General features: G+C 36.8%; 1 protein-coding gene across 1 annotated transcript in view; it reads right to left on the reverse strand.

Moving 5' to 3' along the window:
• NCKAP1 (NCK associated protein 1) overlaps positions 1–14,456 on the reverse strand; it is a 96,801-nt gene extending 82,345 nt beyond the window's left edge. The window contains exon 1 of the mRNA XM_082841330.1: positions 14,106–14,456. Coding sequence (XP_082697456.1) covers positions 14,106–14,213 — 108 coding nt within the window. The 5' untranslated portion in view covers positions 14,214–14,456. The remainder of the gene's footprint in view (positions 1–14,105) is intronic.
• Between the last annotated feature and the right edge of the window lie 1,232 nt (positions 14,457–15,688).

The raw sequence follows: 15,688 nt of genomic DNA on the forward strand, positions 1-15,688 counted from the left end.
CATAAATTAATCTTCCAATTAATCTACTTCCCCCCAAAATATTATACTATAAAGAATAACTAGGAACCACATAACTAAGAATTTGTCCCAATAGAAATAGTTACATATTAGCATTTCCTTATATCAATGATAAAATGAAAAGCAAGTTTCATAAACATGCCTGAGGCAGTGAAGAATCCCAAAGTGATTCCAAATTCTTTTTAAATGATATGTATTATCTTTCATACTCTAATTACTTAAAAATTCAGTTATCCATCCTAACAATATTAGTGCAATCAACAAATGAAAATATGATAGACTATCACACCCATTTCCAATGATCACAAATTATGTAAGAATTTAATCAAGTAATTAAACATATATCTATATATGAATGGCTCTTCCTTATTACACTGAAAACATAAAGAATGGAATTTCATGGAAAAATAAATGGTTATATAGTCTTTCCTTGGAATTAATTTATCTTTTTCCACACTACTCAGTGAGCCATAACTAAACAAACTACACTGGGAGGCAGTATGCCATAAAGATTAAGAATACAGACTCTGGAATAAGACTGGCTGAATTTCAATTTTCATCACTTACTATCCATCGAACCTTGACTATATTACATAACATCTCCTAATCTCAGTTTCTTCACGTGTAAATGGGGACATCAGTACTTACCTCATAGAGTTAATTATGAGGATTAAAAGACAGATAAGCTATGTACAGTATTTAGCAAAAGGACTGGCACATAGTGCTCTAAAAATGTTAACTGTTGTTAATAATAGCTATAATTATAATTACCTAAGTAAAAGTCTCATATGAATAGTAACCACAGAATAGTCTTTATCAGAGTATACAGAACTAGTAATAATGACTACAACTCCTTCCCCCAATCATTTATTTCTTTATTTACTTCAAGTCTAAACATACTAAATTTGTTTTACTTATAGAAAAAGATTAGCCTAGTAGTTAAAAACATGGATATAGGCTGTCCATGTTCAAATCCTGGCTCCTAACTGTAATATAACCAAGTGATTTTCTGTGCCTCAGGTTCTTCATCTGTTAATTACGTGATAATAATTACAATGTACCCAAAAAGGTTTTAAGCCCATTACATGAGTGTCTGTATGTGTGTACATGAGCAGAATTCTTAAAGGTATCTGGTATACCACAAGCACTCAAAAAAGGCCAATAAAAAATATAAGATTAATAGACACTATACGGAAGTACTAGGCACATTTTATTTTTTTCTGAAATCAACCTACTTGATTTATTTACTTAACACCCATACAGACACTTGCAAATACTCCGGCCAAAAAAAGTGCAAGAAAAAAATAAAACCCTACTAAAAGTACCTAGGTAATAACAGTATCCTCAGTTTATGGGTTAGAATACTGAGGCTTAGGTTAAGTAACTTGCCCAAGGTCATCTAGGTAAGTACATCTCGGCAAAGAGCCATACTGAATAATTTAGTTAAGAAGAATGTCCTACTATACTGAAAGAGTACAGCAAAATTCCAACTAACCAGATGTCTTGTTTTATAAAGATTAATCTTCTTTCCCACTCTAACTCAAAAATTTCATTTTGATGACATTGAGGACAAAGGAATCATAAGATAACAACTTATATTTTAAGAACACAGCCTGTACTTGATACACCTAAAACCCTATCTTACTGCAATAACAATATTACACAAAATTAATCTTTCATTCTTAAAAGTAACGCCCTTTGAAATAGATTTAAGAAAATGATATAGACTAGTATATTTAGTTATCAACTCATTTTAGACTAATACATTCCAGAAACGCTACCAAAAAGATTGAATCAAAAGGTTTAATAAATTACCAATTCAATTAAATAAAACTCTTGAGTACTTCTAACCTGCAAACCGCCGCCCCTGCCCCCCACCCCCAAAAAAAGAAAAGATGAGTAGAGGGCAAAACTGTGTCTAAACCCCTGAATCTTAATAGCCCTACAATAAAAAGTTTTTTGCATAACTGGCTAAAAGGGCTATTTCACCAGACAAAAAGGAAACTATATCTGAACTACAGAATTTTTTTAAAAAGCACCACACTAAAACCTTATGTTTTACTTTATCTTGACTCAGCATGATTTCATAATGCATAAAATACTATAATTTAAAATCCCAGAAGATCTAAAGCAAATTTAAATATTTATATACTTAAATTTCCAGTTTTCAGAATTGGAACTTTATTTCCCATGAATATTCTAATTATCTTTAAATTCAACAAAGTTAAGACTAATGTGGCAGATAAAATTACATAAGTGTTAAAGGAAATACTGTTAAACATAATAATTAACAACTCTTGTCTCTAAGTGGATCACAACCCATATGACCTTAGGCAAGTTGCTTAACCTAAGCCTCAGTACTCTAACCCATAAACTGAGGATACTATTATTACCTACTTCATAGGGTAGACTGTTCAGATTTTTTAAAGACAAAATGCACATAAAGTACTTATTTCAGGTGCCTGGCCCACAAGTACTTATAACTTTTAAACAATTCTATTTTTTTAAGTAAAACTTTTCAAAACACCTGGATATCTATAGTGAGTTCCCAATTATCAAAATAAGATTTTCCATGTAACCAATTCAATATCAGTATTGTCAATTCAGTATTTCCTAATTCGTTTTTTCACAAAACACAAATATAACGTTATTACCCAAAATAAAGAACAAAGATGTTTCAAAGAACCACATAATATTCTATTAGGGGCACAAAATAAACATCTTTGATTAGAAACCTCAAGATCAGACTTTATGTAATTTTAAATATGACTTTAAAACAAATCTTTCTGCCAATCTACCACCAAAATTCCTTCCCAAGGCCTTTCCTCAGATTGTCTCAATATAGATTACGTACCACAGCTTAACTTCATATGGTTAATGTTACGTAGTTTTTCAAAAACTGCCTTACCACAATGTTAAAAAAATATATAGATAGAGATAGTCCTCTCTCTATTCATAAGAGATTAAGCAACAATCATTAAAAAGGAAAACAATAAAGACACAAGAGTAGAGAGTAAAAGGAACATTTACTGGGTAGCTGTTGCGTGCAAAACACCTTGGTTTAGAAATTATCTAAACCATCACTCAACAGAGAGGAAAGGAGCATCTGAAATTCAGTGACTTGCTCAGGGTTTTACAGTTACTCTGAGTACCCAAAGATTCCAAAACACTAAAAACACTTATTTAAAAACATATGCTCCAACTTCCCTGGTGGCACAGTGGTTAAGAATCCACCTGCCAATGCAGGGGACACAGGTTCAAGCCCTGGTCCAGGAAGATCCCACATGCCGCAGAGCAACTAAGCCCGTGCACCACAACTACTGAGCCCACGCGCCACAACTACTGAAGCCATGCACCTAGAGCCCGTGCTCCGCAACCAGGGAAGCCACCACAACAAGAAGCCCACGCACCGCAACGAAGAGCAGTCCCTGCTCGCCGCAACTAGAGAAAGCCCATGCACAGCAACGAAGACCCAACACGGCCAAAAAATAAAATAAATTTAAATAATAATAATAATATAAATAAATAAATAAAAACATGCTCCCATGGACTTCCCTCGTGGCACAGTGGTTAAGGATCTGCCTGCCAATGCAGGGGACACAGGTTTGAGTCCTGGTCCAGGAAGATCCCACATGCTGCGGAGCAACTAAGCCCGTGCACCACAACTACTGAGCCTGCACGCTGCAACTACTGAAGCCCACATGCTGCGACTGCTGAGCCTGCGTGCTGCAACTACTGAAGCCTGCGTGCCTAGAGCCCATGCTCCGCAACAAGAGAAGTCACTGCAATGAGAAGCCTGCGCAGAGCAATGAAGAGTAATCTCTGCTTGTCGCAACAAGAGAAAGCCCACGTGCAGTAACAAAGACCCAACACGGCCAAAGATATAAATAGATATATAAATAATTTTTTAAAAAAATAAATAAAAATAAAAACATATGCTCCCAGCTCAATATCAAAAACACAAAACCCAATCAAAAAATGGGCAGAAGATCGAAACAGACATTTCTCCAAAGAAGACATACAGATGGCCAAAAAGCACAGGAAAAGATGCTGTACATCACTAATTATTAGAGAAATGCAAATCAAAACTACAATGAGGTATCACCTCACACCAGTCAGAATGGCCATCATCAAAAAATCTACAAACAATAAATGCTAGAGAGGGTGTGGAGAAAAGGGAACCCTCCTACACTGTTGGTGGGAATGTCAATTGGTACATACACTATGGAGGTTCCTTGAAAAACTAAAAACAGAGCTACCATACGATCTAGCAATCCCACTCCTGCACATATATCTGGAGAAAACCATAATTCAAAAAGATACATGCACTGCAATGTTCACTGCAGCACTACTCACCATAGCCAGAACATAGAAGCAACCTAAGTGTCCATCAACAGAGGAATGGATAAAGAAGTGGTACATATATACGATGGAATATTACTCAGTCATAAAATGAACAAAATAATGCCATTTGCAGTGACATGGATGGACCCAGAGACTGTCATACTGAGTGAAGTAAGACAAAGATATGATATCATATCATATGATATCAAAGATATATTGCTTATATGTGGAATCTAAAAAAATGGTACAAATGAACCTATTTACAAAACAGAAAGTCACAGATGTAGAAAACAAAGTTATGGTTACCAAGGGGGAAAGGAGGGAGGGATAAATTGGGAGACTGGGATTGACATATACACACTACTATATAAAAAATAAATAACTAAAAAGAACCTACTGTATAGCACAGGGAACTTTACTCAATACTCTGTAATAACCTATACGGGAAAAGAATCTAAAAAAGAGTGGATATATGTGTATGTAAAACTGATTCACTTTGCTCTACAGCAGAAACTAACACAATATTGTAAATCAACTATACTCCAAAAAATTAATTAAAAATACATAAATTTAAAAAATAAAAATATATGCTCCCAAAAATGTATACAAAAATAGTTCCAGGGCTTCCCTGGTGGCGCAGTGGTTGAGAGTCCGCCTGCCGATGCAGGGGACACGGGTTCGTGCCCCGCTCCGGGAAGATCCCACATGCCGCGGAGCAGCTAGGCCCGTGGGCCATGGCCGCCGAGCCTGCGCGTCCGGAGCCTGTACTCCGCAACGGGAGAGGCAACAGCAGTGAAAGGCCCGCGTACAGCAAAAAAAAAAAAAAAAAAAAAAGTTCCCTTCTTTCAATACCTCAGCTGCTCAAAACTTTTATTGGAGTAATCACTATTAAAGGAAAATTCCTATGATTTCAATAAGTTTTATTTTTTAATTTCTAGTCTAACTCAGCAATAAAACACATTCCTTTGCCAAAATACTACAGAACAAAACGATTTCTTTTAATATAATAACTTAATTGAAAAGACCATGAACAAAATCCCAGGGATCAGAGTGAGACTGCTATTTTTGAGAGCATAGGAAAGAAATTAACCTCATCTGAATCATATCAGGAAAGAGGAGAAAAATACAAAATGTAACCAATTTATGCTAGAAAGAGGAATTTAACTTTTACTCAATAAACAAGAAATAATAAACCTGTTTTAAAGCAGGCTTTGCAAAATTGAAGGCATAAAGGGACAAAGATTCTCCCTTGTCTTCAGCAAACTGAAATTAATGCCTAGAGGAAAAATGGACCCAATAAGATCATGGACCATAAAAGGAACTTGCGTATAATTCTTTTATTTTCTAATTTTAAAAATAATGAAATACGGTGTGAAATTTTCCAGTAAGTATTGGAAAATCTATCAAGACCAAAACAAGCTTCAAATTCTATTATTACTGATTAATTTTCCATTTTTTCCCCTCGTTTGTATCACCTATATTTTGCCCAACCAATCTGCTTTCAATTTCCCCCTTGAGCTGGGGTAGGTGAAAAAAAAAAGGAAGGAAAAAGAAGTAACCCACTTCTACAGTTTGGATTAAGAAGCTTGATAGGAAAGTATACTGAAATTATTAGAAATGCTTTAGAATTAATGTAATTTTATACATTACCTCTTAATTAGAGTCAACAGTAGCAGATTTAAAGGTATATAAATTATGATTACTGTTTCCTAAGCACAGGTTCTGGGAAAACCATAAACTTAAGAAATATTTCAATGCATTATATATTTCAAAATTCACTGTTAAACATTTTAATGACTCAAATAAAAGTTACTAATTACCATTCAATTCTCAAGAAGATGTCTATGTCCTTGTTCTCAAACATTTTTCAGCTTCTCATATACAGAAACATTTCAGTTTATAAACAAAGGCATTCTGTTATAGTTTTTTAAAAGTGTTATATCTGGCCACATTTCTACTACTCTAAAGAAGTTGCTCTTTAAAGGACTGCTGAGAAACATACTTCTGAAGTACAAATAGTTATTTTGTATTAGCAGTAAGTAGATATCAAACTATAATATCAGACAGTAAAAAGGAATAATTAAGAAATGTTTCCTAAAGGTGGTCTTGAGCTGCGTTAATAGAAAAAAAATGAACACTTAGTAAATGTCCACTATGTTTCAAGCCCCAGAAGTAGAACTAATAGCTAACATTTATTCACTTCTTACTCTTGTGCCAGGCACTACACTAGCACTTTATGTGAATTAATTCATTTAATTCTCAACCTTATAAGGCTAATTAAAGAGTATTCCACAAATGTGGGAAAACTGGAATATCTAAGATTGCAAGAATTAGAATCAATAAAACTAATACGGCTTAGAAAACCAAAAAATATAACTTGAAGCATAAGAGAAGCTGAGAGCAAATAAGTACCCTATAGATGGTTTTGCTAGTATAGGGTCTATGTGCAGCTTAGCATTACAGAAATTTAGTTATCCCCAAAAAACAAAATTAAATCATTATAGCGAACGATTATCAGAAAAAGAAATCAGAAGTATTAAGAAGTTACACTTTACTTATTTTAGTGGTTCTTAACATCAAAACCACTTCAGGGGCTTTTTCTTATTCAGTAGGTTTGGGTCATGACCCAGATATATGTATTTTTAAAAACCTTCTAAAATGATTATATTGTGTATCCCTGACTAAGAACCACTGGTCCCCTCAATTTCTAAATAAAGAAACCCTAATTCAGAAAGACTAAACAACTTGTCCAAAGTTAAAAAAAAAAAAAAGGATCAGAGCTTTACCTAGAATCTAGCCCTCTCAACCCACAGAATATGCTACAAGTATGGGAAAATAACAGAGAAGTTTAGAGGCTACATGCCAGCAAGAAGGACATTAGATATTACTAGGGGATTTTATAACTTTATATTTTGTATCTTTATATACTCCACTGAAAAAATGTCTGAAATCTTGAATAATGACTGGCTGGCTACTCCTTGTCACTGCCCAGCTAAAGTTTCTATTGATACTTCAAAACCAAGCACAAAAGTCACTAACTCTTGTTCCCATCTCTCCCAGACAGGAATCTTTAACTCACTTTTCAAGACACCCACAATCACACTTAAACACTGCTTTTTAGTTAGTTATCTATACATCTCTCTCACCCACTACAATATGAATTTCTTGGCATTGGAAACTGTATCTTAATTTATCTGTTTCCCTAGTGTCCAGGAAGACATTCAATAAATGAAGAGTAAATGAATGAATGAAAAGGAAACTCCCAGTTTTTGGTACTGACTAAAAGAATAGTTCATGTGACTTATAAAATAGTTTTAAAGACACAGGTTTATTACTGTCAAATATCTAAAATAATCAACTGTGCAGTAAGAAAGTTTTTCCAGTACAGGCTCTTTTACTTAAAACAAGAGATTCCTTTGAAACCTTTAACCCATTATATATTTCAAAATTCATTATTAAAAATGTTAAAGATTCAAATAAAAGTTACTAATTACCATTCAATTCTCAAGAAGATGTTTATGTCACTGCAAGTGGAATTGAACAACATAGACAAACTAACAATTCAAGAGCTTATTAACTTATTTAAGTAAAACATGTCAGTACAATAGTATGTGACGAAATGATTAAGTAGGAGATTCTCTCATCACTGTCAGATTAAGTAAATCAAAATCTAATAATTACAGTACTGCAAATTTTTAATAGGATCAAAGTTAAGATTTTACTACATTTACTAATAAAGACAATATTAAAAACAGTCAACAGAAAAACATGCCTTGGGAATAGAAAAGAATACTGCTATTTTGGTAAACTCCAAGACAGAAAGAAACACACTTACTGGTTACACTTTCTTAATTGCATTTCTTATAATTCATGCAGGGGTTTTCAATGAAAAAACTGTTACCATTTGACTTCAGAAATCAAAATGTAAAATGAAAAAGTATATTTAAAATCTCAAAATTAAAGATAGAATATCTTCAATGAGGAAATGATTGTATGCGTCCTTAAAATTAAGGAAGATAAATGCTATTTCACTGTTTCTCTGAGCTTACAGCTTCCTTCCTGCTTTATATATATTCTACCCCCAGTTTAAAGCAAAATTTCCTGTTAGTTTTCTTAGTATTACTTGTATGGTCAGTCCTTTCAGTTTGTATATTTTAATATGTCATGAACTAAATATTAGAAATAATCACAAAGGAAAAATGCATATAATATGAAATGTAAATACAAAATACATGTCCTCAAAAATGCTAATAAACTGAATTTTAAATTTCCTAATTCTAAACTATTTCTCATTTTAATACATTACGAAGCTAAACAGAAGTCTTTAATAATCACTGGTATACTGATAATTATGATCTCAATGATCTTTTCATAACAAATCCGTACAAAGTTCATACAAAAGTAGTCTAAGAGGAAAATTATTTCTGTAATATAACTGCATATTTCTTTAAAGTTACTGTGTGTTCAAAATCTAATTATGTCTACCACGAAAATTTCACTAATGACTATAAATCTAATGGCAAAAATAAATTAAGAGCTCAGACTTAGGGGTTAAGAAAGAAAGGTGCCAATCCAATTCTTATTTTTTAAAGTAAGAATTGGGCAAATTTAATTCTCCAAATTCAATTGCTTTATCTATAGAATAGGTACCTACATCACAGATCTATGAAGAAAAAAATTTTTTTAATTTAGCATATAATAGAGTCTCAATAAATAGCAGCTAGCATTACTTTTATTACACCTTATTTTTGTTGAACAATAAAGAGATAAAACTATTTAGTTCTAACACATAAAATGTACATCTACTGAACGTGATCTGAAATTATTGTTAGAATTTTACTTAACAGTAACACTGCTAGTAAATTATCAAAGAATACAAATTAAATTTTTAATCATCCTAGCCAGTTAAGGACAAGAATTTTCAACACTGACATACTTTCTCATCTGGCTCCACTCATTTTTAACACATTGGATGTAGCTAGATAAACATGTCCATCCCTGTAATTTTCTTAAAATATAAGTATACTAGCAATAGATTAAGAACCCTAATTTCATTGATATATAAACTGTACCATGCTGCTTCCTCAATTTTATTTTTGGAAAGAACCTAATTGAATCATAATACAAAATATGCATGCACATATGTCAGCATTTGTACAGAAAATTGTTTAACTATATACAGCTTATTTTTAAAAGTGGGAGATGAGCAGGCAGAGAATTTTTGAAGTCATGTTTGAGTTTTTGACAATAAACCTGTATTCCTTTTATAATCATTAAAAAAATTAATATTTAAGTTATCTAACAATTCCACAAAGGAAACACAAGATGGATAATCTACCCCTGCCACTTAAAAAAATAATTTTTTTTCCTACGCAATTTTTCAGTGACCTTAATCTCCTCAGCCTACCATCCAGCATAACAAGAAACAGAATTATCAAATCTTCATTTTTTACAAGCAGCTTCCTTGAAAGTTACAGATGTAGTAGGATTTGTTTATGTAAATATATATATTATTTAAATACAGATTTATGAAGAGACTGTTTTCTTCTTAACACGTTTAAGGATCTTGATAATGAAATCTCCCTGGGGAAAAAAATCTTATGCATACTAACAATGTTTATTAGTCTACAACTTGCCAGAATCCCAATCTTTGGAACATGTTTCTGCTCCTGATCAACCAACACAGAAAATAAGGCCCTAAATGAAGAGAAACGTAACACTGAAAGGGAAGACTAAATCTGATTCCCCTCAATTTACCTCGACTGCATCCTTCACATACATTTTTTTTCCTCCATTAGATAAGCAGATACCAGCTAAAGACTTGCAATTTTACACTGCTATTCTATTAATTTCTTTCCTCATGAAATAAATTCATCCAAAATCACGGGGAGAAGACTGTGGGAAAAAAGTACTCCTCAAATAAAGAAGTAAAAGTACATTGAAACCTGCAAAAATACACCATTAAAAAGAAGTTTGCAATAGTTGGGTAGGTCTTTTCTCCTTTTCTATCCTTTAAAATTGAAGCAATAATTTAACAAGATGAAAAATATGAAAGTATTAACTGATACCTTTTGTTATCCGTTGTTATCAAGTTCATGTTGGTGATGGTGTAGGAAAAAATAGAAAAAACAAGAAAGAGTAAACAAGAAAAAAACATTTTTAAGGTTAGCTAAAATGTCTTCTGTTGGAATTTCGGCATATGTGTTTGCTAAGCAGTAGTAAATTATTTCAGAGAAACAAATGTTGCCCCAAAAAGTTACTGAAACTCCTAAACAAATACTATCTTAGATTCAGAGAAGTTTTAAACTGTTTTCACATTGTTATTATCTTTTATCTTCACAAAAACAATTCTGTAAAGTAGGCAGAGCACACACATTACCATCCCTATATTAAGGAAAACTAAACTGAGCTCAGTTCCTGTTTAAAATAGGCCTTAATGTCTACTTGAAAGATAACATAATCAGAGCTGGAACAGACTTTAGTGTTCCTTTCACAGTTAATTTCCCCCCATTTTACAGATGAGGAAAAATGAAGCTCAGGGAAGTCAAGACACCTACCCAGTATTACAAATCTCTCAGAGACAGACTGAAACATTGGAAGGCAGGTCTCCTAACTTCTGGCCCAGTACACTTTATTTCCACCACCACACTGCCTGCCATGCCATAGTAGCAGATATAAAAGTAGCCTGAAAATGTTAAAAATCACTATATAAGTGAGTAGCATTATTAGGTCCAGAAAAGGGAAGACATATTTTTAATTTTAAAAAAATTAAGGAATTATGCAAATAAATTTAAATGTGAAACTATCTACCACCTTCACCTTTTTTTCCTAAAATCCTCCTTTACGTGTTCTTCCATCCCTGATTGGACTACAAATTCCTTAAAATTTTCATAACCTGTACATATAAGGATCTCAAAAAATCTTCAATTGATGAAATTTTATTTAAAAAAGCAAAACATTTTCCAGAAACCATGTTACATTCCCCTAATAAGCATTAAAGCCTATTACTCTTGATTACAGTAACTTAAAAAGTTATTTTACTTAGGTCACTGAAGTATTTTTCACTGTGTATGCTCACTAAAATATTGCCATTGCAGACTTTCAATTGAAACAGAGCAATCAGATCTGATAGACAATCTAATGCACACATGCATTAATAAAAATGTGATAATTGACTGGCAGGCACGTATTACGCGGTAGAAGTTTTTTTTGAGGTATAAGAGATAGAGATTGAAAAGATTATGTGGTTTATACTGTCATAAAAATGTAAACAGCAGGAACCTTATAAACACATGGTAAACAGATCTCACTCACTTTTTTGGCAAGATTTTTGAACAAATGTTTCAATCCTAGCCAGCCAGGAAGCTATGCCAGCCTTTACAGACAACTCTATACAGGGCAAAAGATTCAAAATCCATCTGATGTATGTGTATGCAAAATCACACAAGGAGAGCAGAGCAAAAGCTATTACTATTAAAACTAGAGCAAGATTATACACATATTCATATATATGTTGCATATATATAAAATATACTATACATAATGTATTCATCCTTTTCAACAAGTCCTAACTGAAGGCCTCATGGACCAGGTAGGACCCTAAGTACCAGTAATTCAAAAATAAGTAACACTGTCCCCACCCAGAGAGAACTCACAATCAAGCAAGGTAGAAAAATATTTCTCAAGAAATTATAAATGCGTTAAGTGCTGAAATATAACATTTCAATAATTCAAAATATTAGCCACTTGGATATAATGATCACATTCAACTCATTTTAAATTTTACTAGTTTAATAATACAAGAGCCTGGAGTTTCTCAAAACAGGAAGTGAAAAAAAAATATGCTTTTGAGAAAAGGCAGTGAACTGGAATTATAAGCATTCAAATGCTTAGAATTTAGTCCAACCTTATTTCATTTATGAAGATGAAATATGTAAAGTTTGATTGTATTTATGCCATAAAAATGTTCAATGAATGCTTTAAAAAAAGGTATTTTGCCCAAATACCCAAATCACTTTTGATGTTACTCTCACTTCCTCTTCTGGAAACCATCATAACCATTTCCTTTAACCACAATACCACATGTCTAGAAACTTTTAGTAATGTTTGACTTGCTCGTTTTTTGCACAAAGGGCATATAGGAACCAATTTCCAAGTTTGTTAAGGAGCATAATTTCACAAAAAAGTTCTGGTCAATACAACCTATAAGTAATACTATCTAAAATTAAATTATTCCTAATTTACATAAATTTACAACCAAGGCTCATTGGTAAATGCAGAGGGCTTCTTTATAATGACCCTGAGCTCCTGCCACATAAAATGTAACAAAGTGAACAGGCTACACTATCCCGATTGCACTGCGTTTAAAGTCAACCAACCCTCACGTCCAGGTAAGCGACTGGAACATAGCTATCTTTACACAAAATTTACCACTATTAAGCCAGGACAGTTTTTCCTCCTTTAGAATTCAGTGTCTACATCAAATTGTTCAAATAAGTCAGTTTTACACAACCCCATGTATGAATTTTTTTAAAATATTCTTTCTTCAGGAGTCCTAATTCACAAGGGCTACAACTCTACTGCTATGATTAAACCAAAAAGAAACCTTCAGGATGCAATAAAAAGCCAACAAAAATAATTACGAAGATATAACATCAAATACACATTGGAAACTGTCAGGATCTAGATTGCCACAAAAAATCTTAACTTTCTCTTTATCAAATTATTTAAAACTTTAACTTTGTCTTAAAAGAAAGAGGATTTTGGTCTTTCTTTCCTAAGATAAATTAATATTTGTTCTATCTTTACATCTATTTTTCTTAACTCCAACTCAGCCCGTCATTCCTTAATCTGCTGAAGCCACGTAAAGACTTTCAATGGGCCTATTAGCTAGATCTACTCAAATTATCAGAATACGCTACAAAATCAGCAGTAATAGCAACATATTCACAGTTTTTATTTTGTATAGACGCCGAACTTTAAGAAATGATGTTTTGGTATTATCAGACATAGTTGGAAAAACTAAGATGAGGAGGAGTAAAGAGGGAAGGGAGAGAAGGTTGTTATTCCTGTTCTAGTGACTCACAACCCAGAAGTATTTCAGGAGAAAACTGGTTCCACCCTCACTTCCCCCTCCTCTCCACCTTCAAAATGAAATAATTCCAAATCGTCAACACGCTCTCTAATGGCTTTTATTTGGCAATCTAAAATAAAATGGCAAAAGTGGAGGGGATGCGGGATTCATCCTGATTAGCCATTCCCTTCCCACATTCCCACACTTAACAAACCCAAAACAGAAAACAACTGCTTCCATCTCCGCCAGGTTCCTACCATCCGACCTCAGTTATTGAACACCCAAGTTTTCTTATCCCCCTCTTAGACTCTCGCCCACCCACCCTCCTCTCTTTCCCGTAGAGCCCGTTCCGGGAGCCGGGGCGCCGAGGAGGGGGCGAGAGCGGCGGCGGCGCCCCTCACCCCGCGCCGGGCCGGCCGGATCTGGCCGCTGGGAGCGGGGAAATGGCTCCTCTCCGCCCCTGGCCGGCCCGCGAGCCAGCAGGAGAGGCGCCGGGACTCCGCAATAGGCCGCGGCGCATCCCGGCGACCCTGGCCGGGCCTGCAGCCGCGAGGCGGTGATTTCTGTCCCGGGAGCCGCCCGCCGCCCCCACCGCCCGGGCCTCCCCCGCTCTCCAACCCTCCTCAGCCCACCCGCCGCCCCCGCCGCGGCCTCGCCGGCCCGTGCGCACCTTCTTGATGTTGTAGAGGCGGGTGAGCATGCCGACGCCCCGGTCGTTGAGGATGGTGAGCTTCTCCGCCAGCTTCTGCTGACTGGGCTGCAGCACGGAGCGCGACATGGTGGTGGTGGTGGTGGTGGTGCCGCCGCCGCCGCCGGCCGCCTCGCGCCCAGTCACCGGACCGCGGCCTCCGCAGCTACCTCTGTCGGGCCTCCTCCCCTCCCGCCCGCGACCTCCGCCTCAGGGGAGCGCGCCCATGGCCCTCGCGCCTTTAACCCGCGCCGGTGACAGAGCGAGCCGCGGCGGACGCCTCGGGGTCCCTTTCCCCTCAGCAGCCCGCGCCCCGGCAACCTCCTGCCTTCCGCCCGCCGCCCTTCCGTCCCCACCCCCGGCGCTCTCCGCCCCAGCCCCCACCGCGCCGCCTTCCCGGGCTCCTCCACTAGGTGTGGCGGCGGCGGCGGCGTCTCCAGCGGCTGAGAACGAGGCCGCTTCCCGCAGCCCGGGACGAGCGCTCGGTCACCTGATCGGCCGCGCCGGCGCCCCCGCGAGGCCGGACAGAGAACTGCGCCTGGGGGCCCTCGCCCTCCCCGCCCGGCTCCGCTGCTACCGCCGCTCGGGACGCGGCCTCGGCCCCACACCCGTCTCGACCCGGCCTGGCCCGCCCACTGCCCCTGATCCCGGCAGGGGAGACTAAGCCGGAACCTGATGAGGTCTCGTTTCTCTGTTCGCCACACACCCCTCTCCTTCAAGTTCCCAAAAGTTGCCTTTCCACACCACCTCCCTAAAGAAACCACCAGAAGCCCGCGGGGAGGAGTGGGGCGGGGGCAGGGCGGGTGTTTTTCTGGCGAGTTTCTCCCGAGAGTGGGCTGGTGGCTCCATGCGCTTCTCCCTCCCACTGCTTGACAGACGTTCCCGGCTGAACACAGCAGATGTGCTCTGCGAGGCGGGCCTCGCCTCTCTTTCCCTCCCCATCCCATCCTGACTCTCCTGCCTCAAGGCAGTTCGTGAGAGAGGAGGTCGGAAGTGAGGGCAGCTCAAGTTCCTGAGATAATCGGAATCTGGAATTTGTCGACGAGGATCACCCTTCCGGAGAAGACGCCAATAGAAGAGGCCCTGGCATGTGGGAGGCAGAAATAAATGTTTGTTCAATGAATGAAGGAACGGTCCCTTTTTTTTTTTCTGGCCTCCACCCCAAATCCCACCCCTTCTTGAGAGCATTCTACTTTTCCATCTCTCTTTTCTTTTTTCCTGATCAATTTCCTCCCAGTCACACCCGAAGGCTACTCCCTCTGGTCAAATATATTAGATGTGGTTCCAAAAGTGAGCAAAATTAAGGATTTATGTCATTGACTGGGGTGAGGAATTCCAGCAAAGAGGAGTCAAGCTGTTCTGATGGGTTTTTTTTGCCCTAATTTCCTCTGATATATTAATCTTTTATATTATATTCATTAATTTTAAGTGAATGACAAAATATTCTGCCACCTTCAGTAAACGACATTGTAAGAGTAAATATCATTTCATTCATCAAAACACTTTAGGGAAAGGAAATTTTGACGAATATCTTTTGAAACATTTTTTAAGCTAGTATACGTACA

The sequence above is a fragment of the Leucopleurus acutus genome, assembly GCF_964270905.1.
Source record: "Leucopleurus acutus genome assembly, chromosome: 6".
Classification (NCBI taxonomy): Eukaryota; Metazoa; Chordata; class Mammalia; order Artiodactyla; family Delphinidae; genus Leucopleurus; species Leucopleurus acutus.